General features: G+C 47.2%; 1 protein-coding gene across 1 annotated transcript in view; it reads right to left on the bottom strand.

Moving 5' to 3' along the window:
* COL22A1 (collagen type XXII alpha 1 chain) overlaps positions 1–16,207 on the bottom strand; it is a gene marked incomplete at its 5' end in the record, with an annotated part of 247,097 nt that overhangs the window by 36,751 nt on the left and 194,139 nt on the right. Inside the window, 5 exons of the mRNA XM_082858984.1 lie at positions 302–355; positions 3,087–3,140; positions 4,767–4,820; positions 13,024–13,077; positions 13,455–13,568. Of these exons, the coding sequence (XP_082715110.1) occupies positions 302–355; positions 3,087–3,140; positions 4,767–4,820; positions 13,024–13,077; positions 13,455–13,568 (330 nt within the window). The remainder of the gene's footprint in view (positions 1–301; positions 356–3,086; positions 3,141–4,766; positions 4,821–13,023; positions 13,078–13,454; positions 13,569–16,207) is intronic.

A 16,207-nucleotide genomic window follows, 5' to 3' on the forward strand; every position in this document is an offset into this window, starting at 1 on the left:
AAACCACACCGAAAAGGAATAGGGAGATGGGGCTAAACCTTGAACCACTTTGAATTGGTTGTAAGCTGAATTCTGAAATCACAGATTGCCAGGTCATTTCATCCAAACCTTTAATTTAGAGGCGAGGTAACCAGGGTTCTAACGTAAAGCAATTCCTCTTGTGGTCGACCAGTAGTGAACAGACCTTTGGAACGTGAGCCACAGGAGTTAGGGAGGACCAGGGCAGGGCTGGCAAACACTTGGGGTTCTGGGAAGGTCCAAACACAAACTGAAGGCACATCCTCTCCAATGAGGAACTTACTGGGGATCCCTGGATTCCTGGCCGTCCCGCAGCTCCGGCAATTCCATCTGTTCCCTAAGGGTGGTAAAGCAGAAAGCCAGTTTGCTGTGTATCTGAACAGAGGTCATCAGCACCTCCTCTTTGCGCATGAGGCAATGCACAGACCTTAGATCCTGTGCCCCTTCCCAGCTGTCTGAACTGTAAGTGTTTCAGAGGTACTTCTGCCTTCCCCATCAGGCTGGGATCGCCTCTGGGGATACAAAGACGTCGGAGGACAGCAGCTGCATTTCAGGAGAGGCCGAAGCATTCACCCGCTAATTATCCACAAGAGGAGAGTAAATAGTCTCACTTCAGAGTGGACATTTTCAGCTCACATCAGGGAACATTTCAGGACGGCAGACAAGAAATAAACAATTGGATTTACCTTCCAGAGAGCTAAGGAAGGCAACTACCTGTATCGACAGTCCAAGGATGAAGAGACGCACAGCTGGATAAAGGGAAGGGGAGCTGTACACAGGTAAGTGGTGCAGAGGGAGCCCCAGACAGGCTTCTGCCCTAGGGTTACTGCACGTGCTGTCCCTTCCGCCTGCAGTCTAAACCCCCATGTGTCGGAGCTCATAACCTGCCCTCGTCCACACCTTGGCTCAGGTATCAGCTTCTCAGTGAGACATTCTCTGCCTGCCAGACCCCAACTGCAAGTCCCTGCTCCTCAACGCCCCGTTTCTGCTTTTAGTTTTCTCCAGCCTTTGCGTCCATCTGACACCTTAGTGTTTATCACCTTGTTTACTGGGAACTAAAACAGTGCCTTGGAGATAGTAGACACTCAATAGTTCTTGAATAAACGAATGAATTAGGAGCTGGGCTGGCTGGGTGATAAATGTAGAGGGTCTTTAGACTAACCGATGCCTTGCTTCTTACCGGCTCTGATGCTTCAGTTTCCTTATCCACAGGAGGCAGAAGGTGATATTGCCCATGCCACAGGGAGGTGAGCAGTAAATGCGGCAATGTTTACAATGTGCTCAGCACACTGAGAATTGAGGGTACCAGTTAGGAGTGCACCCTCTCAGAGCCAGAGTTCCTGGGTCCATGTCCTGGGTCCCCACTGACTAGCTGTATGGGAAGTTACTTTACCTCTCTGCATCTCAGTTCCTTTGTAAAATGGAGCAAGAGGAAAAAGAAGAAAAAGACAGCACTGACTTAACTTGAGTTGCTGAGAGAACTGAGTAAGGTGATACATATAAAGAGTTAGCCAGCCAGCACCAGGTACACACTCAGAGATCTCCATAAAGGGCTCTCTGTTAGCAGAAGTCTGATGCCAGTGGTCTTCTTCTGTGTGTGTCTGTTGGCCAACTCAAGACCAGAAGCACTGCAGGTAATAACTAAGCATGGGATAACAAATGAGCAAGGTCTCACCGTACTTCATCGACACCTTTCCAGCAGTCTTGATTTAGTCCTTTTGCATACATTTACTGGATGCCTATGTCATACCAGGTGCTGGCAAAGTTTTAGGGATACAGAAATGGCCACACCATGGTCTTGGACCTCAAGGAAACCTGACACAGTTGTAGGAGGTATGTCTTATTTTCCGTGACCAGGTGAGGACCCCGTAAATGTTCACGAAATAAAAAGATGTTGATAATATTTAGATGAACAGCCTAAGGTTCATGCTCCCCTGCATCTGGGCTGCTGCAGGGGAAAATTACACATCTAACAGAATAATTGCGTTTCTACTCCAAATCTGGGTTATTTTACATAATTTTGCCAGAAGCGTTTGGCATCCTAGACTCTGGAATCTAGCTAAGCTAGCAGGTTGGGAACAGGGTGAGGGTTTTACTGGAAGAAGCATGCTAACAGAGCACCAGAAAATAAACTGTGAAAGTAAAGAGCTTTGTCTTCTTGGTATCTATATAGAACATCATGAACACTTAAAAAACAATGCATGATTGACCAGGAGGGTTAGCTGCCTGCTCCTGAGTTTCTTCTGCATGACTGGCCCCTAAACCTGAATGGACAGCTGACTCAGCATCCATTCCCAAAGGCAATTAACAGTCCAAGCCACGGCACAAAGTAGAGGCTCAATAAACACCTGCATGATGCTGAATAAACTCACGAACCAGGTGGAGACAGACAAGCCACCTAGACCAAAGGGAGGTAGATTTGCCAAGAAGGGCATCAGTCAATGGTAGCACCACAGCTACTGGAAGAGCGAGGAGAACATTTGTTTGGAGGGGGAGGAGGGTCAATGGGAATAAGTGGGATGATATTAAAGGCTGTTGCTATAGTTAGAATGATAACAAGTGCCTTAGAATGACAACGAATGAACTGTTGAAAATAGTAATAACTTGCAGTTATTATTATTGTTATCAATTACAGTAAATCCAAGAAAGTCTGGGTTTGCACAGACACTCTGTGATTCCCTGAGCCTCTCACCATGGGACAGTTTCCTACGGAAGAGGGAAAGTTGCTTCTATAATACATTTCTTACTTAAGAGCCTAACCTTGCAATTATCCCAGGCTTCCCCCAACCCGAGCTGGATGAAAAACAGTAAGTGGAGCCTGTGCATCCCTGCCAGTGCCCCCGTCCCGAGAGCATTCTGACTACGCTGTCCCTCAACGTGGCCAAGCCCCTCTGGGCTCACCCCAGACGCTGCCACGACCTGCACTTTCACTTCACCCAGACACCTTTCAGGTGTCAGCCCACTCTTTAAAATAAGAGGTCTGTCCATGTGATACCACCTCCAGGGAGTACGGAAGTATGCACAAATGACAAGGCCAGAAGAGGAGGAGATTCAAGATAATTACTTACCGGTGGCCCAGGGTTCCCTGGGGGCCCCATGAAACCTGGAACTCCTGGATGACCCTAGAAAAACACAAGGCAATGATTTTAAATGATTCTCAAAAAGTTGCACTCCGTGCAACTACCCAATTTCAGAAAAGCTAGAATCCATCTTCTAACTCAGATAAAAATTCTGGAGAGATATATATATATATATATATACACACACATATACATACATACATATATGAGCATATTTATATATATATAAATAGGTGGTTGAGGGAGTATCTAACAATATTTACAAAAACAAATCTATCCTGTAACTGGATTTGCTTCAAAATAATGTGAAGGAAGAAGGATATAGATGGAAACAAGAGTGGCCAAATAGCTGGAAGATATTCTGACCAGGTGATAAATACAATGGGGTAATTTTTATTATACGTTCTTATTTTGATGTATGTTTGAAGTATCCCATAATAAGAATTTAAAAACAAATAAATACATATGCACACAATTTATACCCACAATGGAAATAGCTAAATTAACTGAATTATGGCATCTTTGACAGTATTACAGTTATTTTAAGAAAGAGATTCATGTCCCCATGTGGAGAGGAGTCCGTGTGTATTATCGAATGAGCTAAACCGGTTATGGTGCCAAGTGTATTGCATCATTTATTTAGTAGAGCAGTGTTATCAAACCAAACAAACCACCACGGAAGAAAAGATCTCCCTACCCTCCTCCTTCACCTCCTTCCACAGGAAAACACAAACTGTAACATGCGGTGCGGAGATCACTGCCGTTCACAACTCGTAAGAATAACCCCCCCCAATTTCGTCTTTCAAGATACAAGTGGAATTTCCGCTGAGTATGTCATTCAGACCTTTAGAATAGCCCTTATCTCACCGCCTCTGGATTCTCTGCTCACGTGCCTCACCCTGTCACTGAAAGAGAAGCCCTGTGAGGTTAGGGGTTTGCCCATCACTCATCCTGAATCTCAGAGCCTGGTGCGGGGCCTGGCACGGAGCTGGTTCACGATGAGTACCGACCGAGAGACGGATAGACTTCGAAGGAAAGGGGAAGGGCAGGAGGGAGAGAAAACAGGAAAAGAGGGAAAAGAGGGACCGCAGCAAGGCACAAGCAGAACAGCCAGTTTAAATGGCTTAAAGGCTGTTAGAGGCTGAGGACTTGAGAGTGAAGGACGAGCTGGTAGCCCTGGATTGGAGACGAGTGGGAGACAGTGTTCAGATGCGCATGGGAACAATCTTACAATGCATTTGGAGCAGTGGTCAAGCAGGGCTGGATGGGCCCTGGGCAGAGAAGGGGTGTCTATGAAGCATTTTAGCTCACACAGTGAGAGTCACACAATAGAAGCGGTGGGTGGGCAGGAAGAAAGAAGGGGGCGTTTTGCATTTTGTAATGAATGACTACCAGTTCAGTGAACAAGAAACACTAAAAGTAACCGAGTACAAAATTTTAAAATACGTGTTTTTAAAGAAAAGAGAAGGTAGGCTCCTGGGATAACTGGGGAAGGGGAGTGTGACAATGAACCAAGGTGGGAACCATGAAAACATGATTTAAAAAAAATCCTACCAAAGGCAAAGAAGAGACGAGAAATGACTGCAGAAACGGTGGAATGAAAGTTACCTAGGAAAAATAAGTGATGTTTCTTCAGGGCGAACGTTTCACTGTAAAGTAAGTTTTTACCTGATCACCTTTCTGTCCAATCTCACCATCTGCACCACGTTCTCCTTTATTTCCCTTAGGAGAAAAAAAAAAAAGAAAAGAAAATTACTGAAAATTTTGCTAGCGCTACGTTGCAAAAGAAAAATTTTGCAATGCATTCATTCTCTCATTCTTCATCAATTTCTTATCAAGTTTGTGCTGTAGGTCCAAACTAGCTGTGGGACCTTGAGCAGGTCATTTAAACTCTGAGTGGTAGCTTTTTTTTTTTTTTTCTTTTTTTGCGGTACGCGGGCCCCTCACTGCTGTGGCCTCCCCCGCCGTGGAGCACAGGCTCCAGATGCGCAGGCTCAGCGGCTACGGCTCACAGGCCCAGCCGCTCCGCGGCATGTGGGATCCTCCCGGACCGGGGCACGAACCTGTGTCCCCCGCACCAGCAGGTGGACTCCCAACCACTGCGCCACCAGGGAAGCCCTGTAGCTTTTTTAATCTACAAAATAGAGTAATGAATGCCCCCCTCATGAAGTGTGGGGAGAATAAAATCAAATTAATACACAGAAAACACTGAGCATAGAGCTCAGGATATAGTAAGTGTAATAAATATAATTATTATTTTTTACTATTTTGTATTTGTACAAAATCCTGGCTTTGTCATTTACTAATTGTGTGTCATTGGGCAAGTTGTTTCAACTCTCTGTTTCCTACTCCTAAAATGAGAATGATAACAGTAGACTCATGGGGTTGTTGTGAGGATTAAATGAACTGAAATCTACAAAGTAGACTAGTGACGGGCTCAGTGTTAGCTCTCAATAAACATCAGCTATCACCATCCTCATCATAATTAGCACTATGTTCGTCATCACCATCATTGTCACTGTCACCATCACTGTTGCTGTCATTATGGCATCATCACCACCACAGCCACTATCCTCCCCTCATACCAATCATCATCATCATCACTGCCGCCACTACAACGTTCACTGCTGGTACCTCTGTCATTCTCCTCCCCCTCTCCTTCACAGCACCATCACCTTCATTATCATGGTCATCAAGACATAGCATGCGACCTACCAAAAATACAGTTTTACAAACTAATCCTGAAAGTAACATTCAAAGGTTCCAGTCTCTCTTAACTGTCACCTCTTTGGCCCTGTGTTTAGTATGTTAACAAGTATATTCCAGTAAAATGTTATTAAACAAAAACAATTCAGTTCCTTTAAAAGAATGTATTATGCAGTAAAAGAAGTCGTTGGCAATTAGTCAATCCTGGCTGTGTTTCCAGGCCTGTCCTCCCTTATCTTTGCATCTTTCAGAAGATCATGTCCCTTCTTTGCTCTGTTTATTCATTCAGTTAATGAAGGATGCGAGGGGGCAGGTCAATCTACGAGGGTCCAGGTCCAGAACCCTACAACTCTCTCACTGAAACATCACGCCCAGTCGTCTTCCTATCCAGACTGTTGTACCACATCGGCAGTTCATTGATGACAATAGCTACCTAATAACACCCTGGCTGCCTCCCTTGGGTATATTGGGAGGGTTAGGTGATCTAATGCCTTAAAGTGCCAAATGCTTTTGTGTAGAGGAAAAAAAAAATAGGTTCAGAGGGGAAGAGCATTTGTTCCAACACCTCTGCATGTAATTATGTCTACTGTTTTAAAATCTATAAAGCCAGCACTGTCTGCAGGCCACTTTATAATCTCAGTGAAAAGAAGTGACAGAAGAGCACACTGCTTCTCCGACATTTAGGACGACTGCCTTAAAAGTAAATGGCTTCCCTTCAATTTCCAGTCCTCAGTCTGGGCTTAGAATGGTTTCGACCCTCATCTCACAGCAAGTGAATGGCAGCAGCTCAAGGATCTCCAGTTGTCCTTGTCTCCTTCTCCGCCGCAGCTGGGGATCAAAGCAAACACAGCCACCCCCAAGCCTGACTCACTTTCTTCCAGAAAAGAGGACTGACATTTCCAGAGCCCCGACTCTGCCGGGTGCTCTTCCAGGGCGTCCACATGAGATCCCACTTCACGCATTTCTTTGTGTATATCCTGAGCTGATGCAAAACAGTATTTCATATGTCTACATTGTCTAATTTAGCCAGGAAAACTACTCAGTGAGGTAGGGGTTATTACCAGAGCGTAGAGATAAGAAATCTGAAGACCAGAGAGGTGAAGTGATTCGCCTGAGGTCACACAGGTAATAAGAAACAAGATTTGGCATCTAATCCAGATCTGTCTGTATCCAAACTGCCTCCTCCTGACCAAGTTACTTTCCTGGTCATTTTCCTAGGTCATGATGCCTCGTCCCACTGGTTTTCTAATGTCAAGAGCACTAGATTCATAGTCTAGAAGCCCAACTGACCTCGCTGACCATGTTCTGGGAATCTTTCTACGCACCAAGAATACAGCAATCAAAAAAACAGATTAGAAACAACAAAACCAAAAAGCCACCTGCCCACCTGGAGTTTACATTCCAGGGACATTACGAGTTTACTACTTTGCTACCTCAGCTCCCTTCAGTACATGTTTATTGAGGGTCTGAAGGAAGGGCTTCATTTTTCCTGTTGAAAAGAAGGGAAGAAACTCCCACCACCACCCCTTTTATTAGAGCATTTCCTTCAGAAAGCTTGACACTGTGAGCTCTTTCTCTGTCTCTTTGAAATGTATGTAAGTCCTTTCAAAGCTGAATAAGCCTTTGCCAGCTCTAGGACCCAGGAGAGTCTTTCTCAAGGACCTGGGAAGATCTCTTTGAAATGTAATCAACAAGGAAAATGAAGCCCCATCTCCCAGGTTCTAAAGGAAAGTAGGAGTCTAACTTCGCGGTCCCTTGTTCCAAGCTGCAAAGAGAAGTTTGATTTTCTTTTGTACAAAATTAATTCACTAAAGCAGATGCGCACTCCGATTACCAGGTGAATTAGGACGAACATGACAGACGGTGCTACACGGTCCTCTTACATGAGAACTAGTTATTGTTCGTCCTGAGGACACACACATCATGGGTCATAGCTGCTTAGCCGTAGAAAAGGGTGAGATTTCTTTGTCTTTACAATCTCGTAGCAAAATTGCCTGAGATGCCTTATGATACTCTGGCTTAATGCTTGTACAAAAATAAAATTGTTTCCCTTCTTTTCCTTGTGGACAGGTTTTCTGGTTTGGGAGAAGATTCTGTTTAGTTTTGAATTATATTTCCTCAACACCGTCATTTGCTAAGTGCGTAAGGTAACAATTATTTAGAGGTTATTTTCCTAGCAGAGGCTGCTCTAACGATGCTGGCTTTTGTGAGTCCATCAAACAGGTAATTCTCTCCAGGAGTTTACAAACTGTTGAGAGCAGGGCCTAAACTTTCTCAAATTAGGAAGTCTCTGCTATTCTCAGAATAAGCCCTGTGCCTGAAATTTTGCCTGCTGTTTTCTCTGCCTAGAAAACTCTTCCCCAAGAATGCCTGGCAAAGCACTGCCTAACTTTCCGAGGCAACTAAAATCCCACCTCCCACTCCAGGTGGCCTTCACAGGTGACCTCTGCCCCATGGCATTATTTTCCTTAAAATCATTTAACTCTTCTCCTGGAAATCTGTTATAGTTGTTATTAACTCAAATGGAGGAACAATTATGAGGACCTCCCACAGTGACACGCATCTCACATTTCCTACATGCTGGGCACCATGCCTGGTGCTTTGTAAATATTTCCTTGTTTTAATTGTCACATCCTCTCTGTGAGATGAGCCACGTAGTTCTTCTTTTACAGATGAGGGACCCCAGGTTCAGAAAAGTCAAAGTTGCCCAAGTCTTATAATTAGTAAGCGCAATTCACTCAGCTACTAAGAGGCAGAACCGGGTTGGAGAACCACCGACCTCTCACCGCTCTCGGTGGCCTCGGCCCCAGTTTGATTTTTCTAAGAGTCATGACCTTATAGATCTTTCTTCTCCAACACATCAGGCCTTAGAAAGCATGGCCCATTTCTGACCTACCTCTTCCTCCTGACTTGGAAGGGAGCTGTTTAAGGGCATGCGTGGTGAGAATCTTTCAGGATTGAGGCAGCTGTGGGTGAAAAGAGGCCTCTCCTGAAGACAGCAGGGACTAAAGGGCTCTGGGTTGCCTTCTGGGAAGAATGGGATTCCAGGGCCTTTTCTGGCAGTTCTAGTAACAGCAGAGGAGTATCATCTCTGCTCCCAGAATCGTCCAGAACCTCCAAGGCAGTGGGGGGATGGGGATGGGCGGCTACTGCTCATTTAGCATCTCCAGTCCCTGCAGCTCCCATTACACGATTGGTGGACACGTGGACGAGAAGAAAACCATGTTTTTCATGAAGGATAGAATAAGCGGCACTTCCAAACTGGAAGGCGCTATTGCATCTGACTCTGCAGAAAACCGCGTCTCCAGAAAATCACGCTCTGACTACCATCTTGCTCCTTCTTCCTCTACATGGCCTGTAATCATAACAACAGCCACTGTATCTCCAGACCCTACCTCTTAGAGTCAGTGTCTTAAGCAGTTCGAAAGCTCTACAGTGAAGCTCTGGATTTGACGGCGTCATTAACCTCCCCAGACCCAGCAGCCAAAGAGAGCAGCTGCACAGCAGTGAGAAAATACTGGGGAGGCTGATTTCCCAGACGCTGGATCACCATCGCACGCAACGAAGCAAATCAAACCTTCTTGACGACGCGCGTGACCAGTGAACACCCAGGGCCTTTGGTTATAGAAAGGACACTAACGATGCCCGTAAATGCTCCACTGTGGGCAGCATTTTCAATTTACAAATTCGTCCTGGTGTCCTCAGGTCTGGCAGAGATCCTGTTTGATAACTGAGGCTCAACAGAAAGGAAATGAAACAATCCTCTGTTCTGCTTTCTGGAGAGCGGCGTGGGATGAAAAGCACAGAGACAGGCTTGAATTTCAAGCCAAGAACCAGGGCAAGCCTGTGAGTCCTCAGATGATATTTAAATCCTCTGCAACTCATCTTCCCAGCAATAGGTGGCGGTGGGGGGGGGGGGAAGCTATAACAGGGTCTGTACTGGAGACAGTGTAGGTAGAAGCTAGGCTCCCCCGTGGGGAGCTGTCCTTGGTGCTGCCGGTGGTGGTAGCATTACTGGGGGTATAACAGCATACTAACCAGTGCGGCTCCTGGAGTTGGACGAGCAGGGATTCACCTTGGCTATACCACCTACTAGTTTTGTAATACTGGCATTTAATCTTGCTCAGCCGTAGTTTCCTGCTCTGTAAAGTGGAACAACATCTCTACTTCCTAGGACGAGGCTCACCATCGCAGGAGACAACATTGTTAACACGGGTAAACTGGCCCTTGGCCCTTAACGCACCAGGCACACTGTGTCCTGCAGTCCCTGGGAGCTCATTCTGTAGCGTGGACCCTGAGAACTTCTGACAGTCACCATGGACTTCCAAGCGGGGGGGGGGGGGGGGGGGGAAACCCGTCTTTCAGATGCAGCACTAATTTCTGTCCTTTTTCTGGGTGGAAGCTTTCTTTGGCTTTCTCTGTCTCTGTAAAGGAACAAACCCTCCCTTGAACGGAATTATAAAAGAACAAAGGCAGAGCACTTGTCCTAAGACGCCAACACTTCAGGAGCAGTTGGGCTGATAGAGAAAACAATTCCCACTCAGTGGAGGGAACTCCTTATCTGTTTAATTGATTGGCTTTTGTTTCTCTGAATAAAGGTCATTCCGTGGTAGAGGTAGCACCCAGCAGCTGGCAAGATGACAAAAGGGCTGCATAGTGAGGACCAGCTGAAATTACCCACTGCAGAATCCTCCAGGCGACAAGGTTAGCCACTGTTTATGACCCCAGAAAAGAAGGGTAATCCTCAGCAAATAGCACAGAGGATGCTAGGCTGTGCTGGTGTCTCTTAACCTAACACTGTCCCCGGGCAGAATCTCTTGTTCCATCTACACCGAGACCTGACATCTATAGTTCCTGAAGCAGTAGTCTTAGGTTTGCCAAACCCTGTAAAACTTCAATGTCTCTGGATAACAACTAGATGTCTAACCTGCCAGCCAGGGCCTGGGAGATCTGGCTGTTCTCCATCCTGATACCCCACAGGCCCCTGGCTGTGTTGTCACACCGCCATATTTCTGTTTGCTTCCTTGCCTTTTTTTTTTTTTTTTTTTTTTTTGCGGTACGCGGGCCTCTCACTGTTGCGGCCTCTCCCGTTGCGGAGCACAGGCTCCGGACGCGCAGGCTCAGTGGTCATGGCTCACGGGCCCAGCCGCTCCGCAGCATGTGGGATCTTCCCGGACCGGGGCTCGAACCCGTGTCCCCTGCATCGGCAGGCGGACTCTCAACCACTGCGCCACCAGGGAAGCCCCTTGCCTTTTAATAGTAATAATAATACCTCCAACCCCATTTTCCAGGGCTGTGCCTAGGGTGAAGAGAGTGAGCACTCACCTGGGGGGCGAAATGTAAGGGGCCCCGGGAAACCTCAGGATCCAAGATAAAGAATATTTGACGGCCATATTTTTAGAAGTCAAAATTAATGCAAAATAATCCAAGATGAACAAAATATGAACATGAAAATAAATGCAGGGCTCCCAAGGGGCAAGGATTAGGGGGAGGCAAGGAAGGTGAGGGGTTCATGTGTAGGTTGCGTCTCATCTCTTTTTTTTATACAAATTTATTTAATTAATTTATTTATTTTGGGCTGTGTTGGGTCTTCATTGCTGCGCGCAGGCTTTCTCTAGTTGTGGCGAGCAGGGGCTACTCTTTGTTGCGGTGTGTGGGCTTCTCATTGCGGTGGCTTCTCTTGTTGTGGAGCACGGGGTCTAGACACCCAGGCTTCAGTAGTTGTGGCACATGGGCTTCAGTAGTTGTGGCGCATGGGCTTAGTTGCTCTGCAGCATGTGGGATCTTCCCGACCCAAGGCTTGAACCCGTGTCCCTGCACTGGCAGGCGGATTCTTAACCACTGTGCCACCAGGGAAGCCCTGGGTCTTGTCTTTATTTAAAATTTTGATATTTTGTTCCTTATGTATCTACCGCACTCATTTTAAACATTTCATAATACCGCATTAGAGTCTCATTTATCTTGGTTATGGAGGATTTTGGCTTCCCCTTACGTTTTCCACCCAGGTCCTCACCCCAATCCTGGCCCAGGGGCTGACAGAGCATGAGGGCTAAGATTGACAGAGGGCTACAGTGTGACAGGCACTGGTGGGGGCATCTCATGAGTGGCCGCCAGGGCCAGAGCCTGTAAGGTCTCTGCTCTCACACTCCCTAGGGTACCAGGAGGAAAGGGAAGGGCAGAGAGGTAAGAAGCTAGCCCAAGGAGACTGCTGAGACTGGATTCCAACCCCAAAGGGCTTGCTCCTGTGGTCTCTCTCCTACTGACAATTTCCTGCTGCATCTCCCATCAGATGAGCCACACCATGTCCCAGCCAGGCCACAAGAAGAGACACAGTGACACGTGTCCCTGAATGTTGGGGCAGAGCAGTGCACAGAGTTTCCAGCAGCACAGAGGTGACAAGGGGGTCAGAGAGAGCCCCCAGGGCAGCATCGATGTCAGGGGAAGTGGAATAAGGCTGGGAAGGTCAGAGCTCACCCGCTCCCTGCCCGTACGCCACACTCACACACTGTCTTCCCCTTAGAGGTAAGTACTGTCACCACCCAGAGCCCAACCAGCCACAGCCCAGACACCTGTTCTGGCAGCCAGAGCTTCGCAGCCTGTTCTACCGCTGCGATCCCAGCTCCTTCCTCCCAGGCCAGTCTCCCTGGTTTTGTGAAACTACAAGCTATCCTGCCCGTTTTAGATGGGTGTCTTGTCATTCATGTGAGAGTTAATGATACTCACTTGTGTTTGTATAGCTCCTTCCTAATATTTTTATTGAGTGCCAAGTTCTTTTTATGTATGATATTGTGCAACTCTTCCCTCTCTCTGAAGTTGTTTTTATTCACATCGTTAGTGGGTGGAGAAATTGAGGCCCAGAGAGGTCAAGAATTTTGCCTAAGGTCACACAGCTCCAAAGACTCAACTCCGGGGTGGGACTCGAGTTCAGAGATGTCTGACCCCAAAGCTCATGTCTTAACCAGCACTACACATTCCTATCTGGTAGCTCATCTATACTTTCAGCCACTCAAGTATTTGTCTATGAGCAATCTAAGACTCACCAAGTTCAAGGGCCCCTCCTATGGTCACTGAGACAGTCAGTGCTAAGGAGAGAACCTGAATGTGGATTTTCTGATTGTAAAATCATTGTTCCTTTCCACTGGACGTCACTCTTCCTCAAACGTTGGTTCACCAGTGAGATGAGAATAAACTCACATGATTTTTATGAAAGCTCACTGACCTGTGGTCCATCTATTCCTGGGGGCCCTGGGAGGCCTCTGGGCCCAGCATCTCCCTGCAGCAGGAATAACGGGGAAAAAACAAAACAAAACAGCAAGAATGAGTGTCTGGAGCCCATGCCCAGAGTCATCCGCAAGCCGTCCTCTTACACATGCACTCACTGACTTCCCACCGGCTTCCCTGTCCCCTGCCCCACCCTACCGCGTGTCTGAGCAAGGGTGTAGGTGGGCGGCTGTGCATTCATGGCCGTCACCCACACCAATGTGGCAGCTGGTATGAGAGCCAGTCCTCAAGGGCCCCCATGGCCCTACCTCCCGCTTCTGTGCCCTTGCGTAGAATCCCCCCTTGTGTCCCCGAGACCTGGTGCTGAGGTCTCCCAGGTGATGTATTCCATTACAGTGACAAAAACTAAGTTTCCCCTTTTCTCCTTACCTTTTTCCCTTCTGTGCCTTCTCTCCCTGGCTTTCCCGGGAGACCTTTGTCCCCTTTAAAACCTGGCAGACCAGGGAGGCCTGGGGGACCTGGCGGACAGTCATTGCACACATCCTGAGAAAAAGAGCAAAAACAGCACAGTTACTTATAAAACAAAAGGTGGCCCATGGCTCCTACCTTTCCACACAGGAAGAAGCCAGCAAATGATGAAAAGGAAACAGGTGGATTGAGTCACTACCCACACAGCTTGTGTCAAACTTTGCATTTTTCTCTCTTGGTCTTAAATTAGATTTCAGCACTGATACATCTGATATATCTGGATTATTACTGCATTTCTCCCTACTTCTGACCAGACTGCTGAAACGTAGCCCAAGATGAAGATGTCGAAAGCGAAGATGTACCAATGTGTGTGAGCGTCTAAAAACATTCACAGTATAGATTTAATGCAAACACTTAGTACTGTTAAAGATAGCATGCTCTGTCCCTAAGACCAGAGACAAGACACAGCTGGGAACTGCATTCTCTGTCTGGTGGGTTTGCCCAAAATGTTTCTGAACAAAGCAGCAAAAAAAAAGAAAGCAACAGGCACCGACCCTTGGGACTCTCTTGCTGTGACACACACCAAATCTCACCATGCCTGGCATTATTCTTTGTTCAAAGTAGGCATTTAATAACTGTTCCCCAGAATGGAACTTTGCTCCACTCCTTTGAGGCAGGTTAAGTGCTGTCCCTGGAGTGAATGTAAAGTTCTCAGCCCAGAGAACAGGTTCTCTAGCTTGTCTGTGTCCTCCCCAGATCTTACATTTTGGAGCACAGTAAACACCAAATACAGTTCACAGGCTTGACCACACCCTCATCCATTTCACACCCCAGGGTCTTGGATTGCTCCTTCCACGCCCTTCTCTCTAATCCTCACTCTCTTCCTCCCCTGTTCTCTCCCTGCTGTAAGAGTTAAATGAGATAAAACAAAGAGGTCTCTCAGAATAGCGGCGGATCATTCCCAGTGCTTTTGGTTGTTATGAACTCATGTATCTACCCAGCAGCTCCCTCACTGTTAGGCACTGTGCTTTTCTGCTTCGAGACCACAACGAGCACACGTCTTGAAGGGCTCATGGTTCCATGTACCAGCTGACACAAACAAACGCATTAACTAGGGCTTCTGGGATGCTGCACTGGAGAGATCGGTGAAGACTTGTTCATATTCAACGAGGTGATGATTCAGGTGACTTGGCATTCAAATCGGTCTCTAGGGCTTCCCTGGTGGCGCAGTGGTTGAGAGTCCGCCTGCTGATGCAGGGGACGTGGGTTCGTGCCCTGGTCCGGGAGGGTCCCGCATGCCGTGGAGCGGCTGGGCCCGTGAGCCATGGCCGCTGAGCCTGCGCGTCCGGAGCCTGTGCTCCGCAACGGGAGAGGCCACAACAGTGAGAGGCCCGCGTACCGCAAGAAAAAAAAAAAAAAAACCAAAAAACAAATCGGTCTCTAATTCAGGATGGAAGGGCTTTCGTCACCAAAAAAGCAACTCTGAACTGTCCACCTTCCTTTTAGGTACTTACTCCTACTCAATATTCGAAGCTTCTTTGGAAGTGTCCTACTCCAGGAAGCCTTCCTGATGGCTTCACACTGGGGATGTGTTCCTGCTCCCACAGACCCAGGAATTCCTGCTATGGAAGCACCTGTCTCACTATTGAGGAGATCTGTTCATAGCTCCAAGCCCTCCCCACCAAGCAAAAAAGTATTAGCTCTCCGAGAACAGAGATAGAGTTGCTTTATCTTTGCACGTCCACTTCGTAGCAAATAACCTTCCACAGAGCGTGAGTTCCATAAATGAGGGAACCAGCCGACCCGACCAACCACCAACCAACTGGCCACTGACCTTCTGGCACCCAGTGCCATCTTCCTTTAGTGGTGATTTCAGATGCTGGTTGAATGTTTTTGGAGGATGAGGAATACCAAATGTCGGGCTACATGAAGAAACGGCAGATGAGAGAAGCGGAAGGATACTGTTTCCAGTTGCTGTTTTTTGTTTGGAAGAGTGGCAGGCTTGGGAGGAACTCTTCTATCTCATCGATTCCTAGACCTTCGCTATAGCTTGTTAAAATGAGATACAGCCGTCAAACATGGCAACAATGCTCACAGGATGAGATTTTTTGGATGTGGTGGGTGCAAGAGTGATTCAGAACTGTTCTTCGCAGCATAAAGAAATTGTATCTGAGCAATACAAAATGTCACTACTTTCCAATTTCTTTTCCATTTGTGGCATGGGCAACTCAGCCTGGGCGTGTCTTAGTCACACATTCTGTGTAGGATTGTTCCCTGATGACCAGAGCAGCCCCCAGCAGCCCCCAGACTTGCCAGTGAGGGGGCTGGATCAGGTCCTGGAATCCAGTGAGCACAGGGCGAGACCAGCCCCCCACCTGCTGTCCTACCAATGCTCACTTTGGCTCCTGTGCACCTGGGGCCCCTGGTCCCTGCTGACCTGGGCTACCGGAAATGCCTTGACACTAGTGTTGGGGCCCAGGGTGGGCTGTCCCAAAGTGTCTCAATAGCATATAATTTTGAACTAAAGATACGTAAGAAATGGCCAGTGCAAGAGGGATGCTGGCCCTTCTGTCTGTCTCCCTGAAAGCAAGAAATCAACCTCTAATGTGAAAAGGACCCTCCCTGCATCTGGAGGTAGAACAACTACTCTATCCCCAGAAACAGGGATTTCAAGGCGGAGAAGCCTGTATAAACAAACCTTTTTAAATTTACTA

Source organism: Leucopleurus acutus, assembly GCF_964270905.1.
Source record: "Leucopleurus acutus genome assembly, chromosome: 17".
NCBI lineage: Eukaryota > Metazoa > Chordata > Mammalia > Artiodactyla > Delphinidae > Leucopleurus > Leucopleurus acutus.